Below are 7,950 nucleotides of genomic sequence, written 5' to 3'. Positions count from 1 at the left end.
ATCCGATAATCTTTCAATATTATACATAGGTCCACCTCTAATCGCACTAGGGGCGTTCATTTCTTTTCAACCTAGACTTCTATGAAAATCATTTCAAAGAATATGTACGACTCTTTTCCAAAATGTTGATTGTAAGACATACATTGAATTTGATTAATTTAGGACTAATAGATTGTGTGTCACTTGATTGCTTTACATCTAAAGTCCTCTTCTCTAGTCTTTAGTCCCCACCATTTGAAACTTATAATGGGGAAGAAGAAACTACTATTACTAAAAGAGTAAAATGACTACACTAACTGATCAATACAAAGAAAAAGATTGGTCCAAAATAAAACCAAGAAATTTTGAGACCCACCGTATCCTCCATATCAAAACAACCATATCGACCCTGCCCGTTTGGATTGGCTTAAAAAAAATAGTTTTTCAACAAAACAGCTTTTAAGTCAAAAGGCAGTAAATTAGAGTTGTCCAGCTTATTACTTTTTGACTTGTTTTAAGCATTATTTAACTTTGTTAAACACTAAAAAAAATTAAAAAGAGCTTAAAAGTTGATTTGAGTCAATCCAAACATCCTCCTATTTTCATACATACGCATCATGTTGTTGAATTTTCCAAGATTAGTATATCGACCCTATTGACTAAATTACCCTTCCATCGATGGCAAAATCACGATCTAGGTTTTAGGGCATTGATGGGCATGTGCGGGACGGGAGAGGTGGCCTAGAGATTAAATGGCATGGGCCGTTGTTGTTGGGCCAGGCCCATTTGGTGGGCTCAAGGGTCGACATTCGTGGGACCTGACGAGGATGGAATGGGTGGGCCCGCGACACGCTCTATGGTGAGGGTGGTGGGAGGGGTCATTTGCACGTAGAATTAAGGTGATAGTTTTAGTGCCCTTAACTCTTGAACTTCCTTTTGTAATCTCCTGTTTTCTTCGGTTAGATTCTCACAACATCTTTTCAAGAATTCACAGTCTACTTCAGTTTGCTTCAACTTTGTCCTGTTAACAAAAATTTGCTTGACCCATTAGTTAAAACCCCAAAATATTCATTCAATAATGTAAAGAATCTTTACATTATCAGATCGTCTAAAGTTCTCCATAATAAATGGAAGTAGGAAAAAAAAGAAAAGGTTAGTTAACTTGCTACAATATATTAAATTGCACTAGTTAATTAGTATTAAAAAAATTCGAAAAAAATGACATTGTATAGCCGCTCTCAAAATAATCTATATCTATATCTATATCTATCCTATATTAAAAGCACGAAGGTCCTTAGCGAAATATCGTTCGCCTCTTTTGTCCCTCTAAAAATAAATTTCACACTAAACAAAATAGTCATTTTATTATTTTCCAACTATTTAGGAATAGTCATTTAATTAAGTCCCTAGTATTTTGGAATAGTCATTTAATTATATTTAAAGATAATCGTTTAATTAGGACGTTGTAATCAACTCAAATTTTAGTTATTAGATCTTTTCTTATTTGAAATATGTAAGAGTTGTCGGTTAAAAATTTTACCTTATTAAAAAAAGAGATAAAGAAGCAAGAGCCCTAGAAAAAAACGTTATACTCGGAAGACAACATAAAAATTAAAAATCCTAAGAAACGAAATAAAGAAACCCAAAATATGGATGAACTAATTACTCTGCAGTTTGTAATGATTTATTTAATAGAATGAAAAAGATTCATTTTTGAAAACTTGAACCCTGAAAAGACTCGACAAAAAAAATAATTCCTCAAGTATATATTATTTCAGTGACTTTGCCTTTATTAATAAAGTGTATTTTTTGTGACTTATAATTATTCTCCTTTCAATTATTTAACAAAAATTTCATATTTTCATAAAATAGAATGAAAGAATGTATAAATCTAAGAGGAAAAACAAAGAGACACAATGTCGGTAATATTCATTTTAGTTTTTTATAGAAAGTCAAAATAGTTGCATAAATCTATAAAAAAAAATGTGTTTTCGACAGAATTAAGAGGTATTAATGTGCATTTATAGTTTTAACTCCTGTAAACAGCCTCTCTACCCCTCGGGGTAGAGGTAAGGTCTGCGTACATATTATCCTCCACAGACCCCACTTGTGGGATTACACTGGGTTATTGTTATTGTTGTTGTTAATGATTTGAGTTAATACCCTAAAATCCCCCTAGACTATCATGTTTTTGTTAGTTTCGTACTTAATCTATTCGGTATCCCTGTAATCCCCCGGAACTATATCTCTTCAGTTATTAAAAGCTCCCTCGTTACATTAGAAGCAACTCCACATTTATAGAACTGCAGTCAATTTAATCAAACTTGAGGTCAAACTAGTCATTGAAATTCCACTCCATTACTATTACCATGCCTAACTGTAAATATTGGTCAAGTGCAAAGGAGTGTTTTGTAGAATTTGCATTCTGAAAATTTTGTTATCCTGATTGTTTCAATTAGTTGAATAGAATAAGTATTTATATATGATTGGTAAACTTCCAAATTACCTCATATTTGTTAGATTCTTTTTCTTAACATCTTTTGATAAATTTGAATGGAGAAACGTGGTCAGTGAGAATTCATATTGCCGGCTCCCAACTTCTTTATAACGGAGGCGTGCATAGTTGTTGCTTATGTTGTAACATCCTTTTTCTGCTACTACAGCTGCATCTGTCCTTAAAGCCACCAATTTTTTCCGTAGTTCCAATTAGATATTCCTTCTGTTTCAAAAAGATTGACACTATATCCTTATTTATTCTGTTCCAAAAAGCTTAACACCTTTCAATATTTTCTTAATAGGAAACATTTATAGCCACACAGATGCTATGACTAGTTTCAAATCACAAATTTCAAAAGTTTTACACTGACACAAATGATATGGCTTATTTTAGATCACATATCTCAAAAGTCTTCCATTCTTCATTAAAGTTTATGCCAAGTCAAACTAAGACAATCTTTTTGAAATGCAGATAAGTTTCTATCCACTAAGGTCAAATTATTTGATTTGGTGAGAAATGCAGATAAGTTTTACCAAATCAAACGTTGTGGACACGGTTGCATTGCATGCAGATACAGAACAGGATTTTAACGCAACAAAGGTACCACTATTCGGCTCAATTGATGCCCCTAAATACTTTTAGTGTTAGGCGTACTAAGTTAGTTATACAATCATTTTCAAGGTATACATACTTGCATATACAAAAAATTTGCTGAATATTACTGGGTTCGATAACCTTTCTAACATTATACATAGGTTCGCCTCTAATCGCTAGAGGGAAGTTTCATAGCTTTTCAACCTAGACTTTTATGAAAATCATTTCAAAGAAAATGCATGAACAAACTCTTTTTCAAAATTTTGATTGTAAGACATACATTGAACTTGGTTAATTTAGGGCTAATAGATTGGGTGTCACTTGATTGCTCTACATCTAAAGTCCTCTTCTCTAGTCTTTAGTCCCCACCATTTGAAACTTATAATGGGTAAGAAGAAACTACTATTACTAAAAGAGTAAAATGACTACACTAGCTGGTTAATACGAAGAAAAAGATTGGTCCAAAATAAAACCAAGAAATTTTGAGACCCACCAAATCCTCCATATCAAAACAACCATATCTTAGACCTATTTTCATACATACACATCATGTTGTTGAATTTTCCAAGATTAGTATACCAACTCAAATGACCAAATTACCCTTCTGTCGATGGCAAAATCACGATCTAGGGTTTAGGGCGCTGATGGGCCTATGCGGGACGGGAGAGGTGGCCCAAAGATTAAACGGCATGGGCCGTTGTTGTTGGGCCAGGCCCATTTGGTGGGCTCGAGGGTCGACATTTGTGGGCCCTGGCGGGGATGGAGTTGGTGGGCCCGCGACTTGCTCACATGAAGGGCACATGGTGAGGGTAGTGGGAGGGGTCATTTGCATGTAGAATTGAGGTGATAGCTTTAGTGTCCTTAACTCTTGAACTTCCTTTTGTAATCTCCGATTTTCTTCAGTTAGATTTTCACAACACCTCTTCAAGAACTCACAGTCTACTTCTGTTTGCTTCAATTTTGTCCTGTTCACAAAAAAAAAAAATGCTTGACCCATTAGTTAAAATCCCAAAATATTCATTGAATAAATAAGTACGTAATAACGTAAAAAATCTTTACATTATCAGATCGTCTAAAAGTTCTCCGTTATAAATGGAAGTAGGAAACAGAAAAGGTTAAATAACTTGCTACAATGGATTAAATAGCACTAGTTAATTGGTATAAAAAAATCAGGAAAATTACATTGTATAGTTGCTCTCAAAATAATAACCAAAATAATATATATTTTTTGTATACTTTTTGTATATACAAGAGGCATACCTATGCTATATCGAGAGGGGTCATCGGCACCGTTATTCGGCATAAACTCCATGTATACATGTATATGTATTTAGAAAATAGTGATATATTAATAGTGGGCACCCTATATACAAAGCAGATTTTGGTTGCATCCAAAAGTGCACCCCCGACCTTCAAATTTTGGATCCGCCTCTGTGTATATATATACACTTTTGTATGTTATATATAAAAATTATACAAATTTTATACACTTTGTCGGCTACCAAATGTAAATAGTTTCTGACATGAGCTAAAAATAGAAAAACCCTAAAATTTCTTTAAAATATCAAAGTATATAAGTTAAATTCTTTCACATATGATATACTGTTGAATTTTTTGGTATTATTATTGATATATCATTGTCAATATCATCAATTATTATTTCAAGAGAAAGAAATGCAGTATATCCCAAAATGTCAATATGATTTGATTTTGACATATGATATACTTTTCAATTTTTGGTAATTATTATTACATATCATTTTCAACAGCATTATATTCACTATTCTTAAAGATGTGCAGTAAAATCCCAAAAAAAACCATAAAAGTAAACAAAAATCTCACCTTGCCCTTCTGTTTTGAAACCAAACTTCCACTTGCCTAGGCCTTAATCCTAGTCTCTTTGCCAAAGCTTGCTTTTGCTTCTGTAAAAAAAAAATATCACAAAAATAATAAGCTAATCTGTTTAAGCAAAAATCTCCTAATAGACCAAAACACACACTAACACCTAATTATTTACCTAATGTAATAATAGCGCAAGCGAATTTTGTGGGTTCAACTGAATTTATTGTTAAAATCGAATTCATATACATATGAAAATAAATTTTAAATGTATACATAAAATCTTAACTAATTAACTCTAAAGGAATGTTTGATATGATACAAAATACTTTTTCGAAAAAATATTTTTCTAAAAAATAATTTGTTTTTTCCTTTAGTCTTGGTCGAAAATTATTTTCTTCACTATTATCAATGACTATTAACTTCATATTACTATTTTAACCAATTTTCGATATTATTACAATAATAAGAGTAAACCTAGTTTAATCCTGTAAGTGGGGTTTGAGGAGGGTACATAGTGTGTATGCAGACCTGAAGTCTCACTAATATCATTGACTATTAACTTCATATTACTATTTTAACAAATTTTCGATAATATTACAACAATAACAACAACAAAAACCCCAGTTTAATCTCATAGGCAGGGTGTGGGAGGGTAGTGTATAGAGAGACCTTACTCCTACCTTATAAAGGTAGAGAACTTGTTTCTAATAAACCTCGGTTCAAGCAGTAGTAAAAATAAAGTAACAAGCAATAGCAACATCAATGTAATAGGGTCAATTTTCGATACTATTATCGATCTTTAACACCCAAATTTTATTTTATCAAACCTCTATTCTATTTGCTAATATTATTATCAATAATTTAGTAAATATTTTTTATAGAAAAAAAATTTCACTCTCCAACCAAATATGGGAAGCTAAAAATTTCTCACCGGAAAATATTTTCAGAAAAATAACTTTCGTCGTACCAAATACTTAAGTTGCACGAACTCTCCAAAATACCGCTACACCCATGTCAGATCCTCCAATAAAATACACTATTTTTAGAGGATCCAACAAAATTCCGGCAACATCTTAGGAGAGTCCGAGCAACATAGCCAAACACATAGTAAATCCTACATAAATTGTGAACTTGGTAGAAGAAAACTTACAGGGTTGAGAGTGTTGTGTTCTTTAAAACTCTCTTCAAGAACAGCAGATTGATCTTTAGTAAGTCTTAGTTTTTTTCTACAAGTTTCTCCATCTTCTTCATCACTAATACCTCTACAACAATCCAATTCTTCCTCACAATTTATTTCTCTTTCATTTCTCTTATTTCCACTCAAACTTGAAATAGTACTATTTGGAGAAGAAACTCCAGCTTCTTCTTCTTCTGTATCTGTAATTGTTGGAATTCTGTTCACATCTATTCCCTTTAAAAAAGTTCTGCATGTCTCCAAGTTCCGATCTGAAAAAAAATATTTATGTTAAAAATTCAATTTATAAATAAAAGTCCGGCAGATTCATAATTTAAATTTGATAAGTTTAGGTCTTCTATGTCTTTACCACTAAACTCATTGTAGTTTAATATATATATATATATATATACTCCACTAGAGGTGGACCTATGTACGGAGAAGTTGACACAGTTAACTTCGGCAAAAATTCTGAATATATATATGCGCATATATATTGAAAATATTTATATATTTAGCCTGGAACTCTTAATATCAAAAGTTTAATAGGGCTAGTTGAGTGGTCTGCTTATGTCCTCAGGCACATTTGAATTTTGGGTCCGCCTCTGTGTGGCACCACGGTTGACAGTTTAAAATGTTTTACAGGCTCTGCATTTTTTTAATCTGTACCAGATAATCTGGTTTATTCAAAAATTTTATTACCAATTATTCTTTTTTTTAGAGATAATTACTGTAGTTTTGTAATAAGTGATCAGATAGCAAAGTTAAAGTATAAAACTACATATTAAAAACTTTAAGAGAAAAATAAAGTTCCAGATCAAGCCTCTGTTTTCAGATCAACAATGAAAATCTATACCAAAAAATGCCACTTTTTCCTTCAACTTTTGGGTATATTGAAGAGGGGAGAAAGATAAATGCTTTAGTTTTTTTGGAATATCCAAAAGGGTCAAGGAAAAAAGTAGAAACTGAGCAAAATATAATGAGATTGTATTTTGTAACCGAGTAAAATTTGCAGCCGCTACGCCTCTACCACAGCCTCTGCGTGAGCATTTTGTGGGCATCGGGTAAATTCCTATTGTGTAATAGCCTGCAAATCACACAGGCGCACTAGACAAATCCGGTGTGACAGGCTCAGACCCGTAAAGCATTGAGGGTGATCGATCTCACGTCATCACTATGGATAACCCCTCCAAACTAACTGGGCCGTCCCGAAGGATCTGTAGTTTATACAGAAAGAAATGATAAATCAAGAAGAAAATATCACAAACCTGAAGAAGGAAAGGAGTCAGTCCAACAAGTTTTCTGAAGTAGATTAAAAGGTGAAGGAGAAGGAGAAGGAGAAGTTGAAGAAGCCAAAGAAGAGAACAAATTCAGCTGCAATGAATTTGTTGTTTTGTTTTCTGGAAAACTAAGACTCAAACTCAATCCCAAATCTTGATTTTCCAACATCTTGTATCTTCAATAATATTCTTGAAAATAAACTTAAAAAGATTTCAACTTTTTCAAAGAGGAGAGAAAAAAGAGAGAACTTTGAAGAGTGATGAGTTGAGGTGCAATGAAAGGAGTTATATAGAAAAATATAAGGACTTTTTTTCTTTATTTATTTTTTCTTTTTTATTGAGAAAAAAAAAAAGAGTGGGTCAATTATGACAAGGAGAGTCAGGTGTACTAATTATTGTGATGTATAGCTTTTGGCTCCCCCAAAAATATTACCACCATTTTTAATGGTCCTTTTTGTTTTGGTCCCACATTTCCTCATTTAATATTATCTCTATCCCATATTATGTATTTGAGAAGGATGGTGTACAAGTAAGATTTGCGTATATTCTATCACTTTTACATCTCATTGGTGGAATTTTATTGG

At 32.5% G+C, this 7,950-nt stretch overlaps 1 protein-coding gene across 1 annotated transcript; it reads right to left on the bottom strand.

Moving 5' to 3' along the window:
- Nucleotides 1-3,306: 3,306 nt before the first annotated feature.
- On the bottom strand, nucleotides 3,307-7,628 carry LOC104234876 (homeobox-leucine zipper protein HAT4-like). Its single transcript, XM_009788513.2, has 4 exons — nucleotides 7,355-7,628; nucleotides 6,063-6,358; nucleotides 4,913-4,992; nucleotides 3,307-4,035 (listed from the first exon to the last, which is right to left on the bottom strand). Exons 1-4 carry the CDS (start codon nucleotides 7,533-7,535, stop codon nucleotides 3,690-3,692), a joined length of 903 nt encoding a protein of 300 aa, XP_009786815.1. The 5' UTR covers nucleotides 7,536-7,628; the 3' UTR covers nucleotides 3,307-3,689.
- Between the last annotated feature and the right edge of the window lie 322 nt (nucleotides 7,629-7,950).

Source organism: Nicotiana sylvestris, chromosome 12 (assembly GCF_000393655.2).
Source record: "Nicotiana sylvestris chromosome 12, ASM39365v2, whole genome shotgun sequence".
In the NCBI taxonomy this organism is placed as follows: domain Eukaryota; kingdom Viridiplantae; phylum Streptophyta; class Magnoliopsida; order Solanales; family Solanaceae; genus Nicotiana; species Nicotiana sylvestris.
The sequence above is the reverse complement of the archived record's forward strand: the minus strand, read 5'-3'. Positions and strand labels throughout refer to the sequence as shown.

Bases quoted from the DNA above. Each gene is read 5' to 3' on its own strand.
- LOC104234876 (XM_009788513.2), bottom strand. From the start codon at position 7,535: ATGTTGGAAAATCAAGATTTGGGATTGAGTTTGAGTCTTAGTTTTCCA. The intron at 6,359-7,354 runs GTTTGTGATATT...ATTTTTTTTCAG, and splicing joins TGACTCCTTTCCTTCTTCAG to ATCGGAACTTGGAGACATGC. The intron at 4,993-6,062 runs GTAAGTTTTCTT...TTTTTTTTACAG, and splicing joins AACACAACACTCTCAACCCT to AAGCAAAAGCAAGCTTTGGC.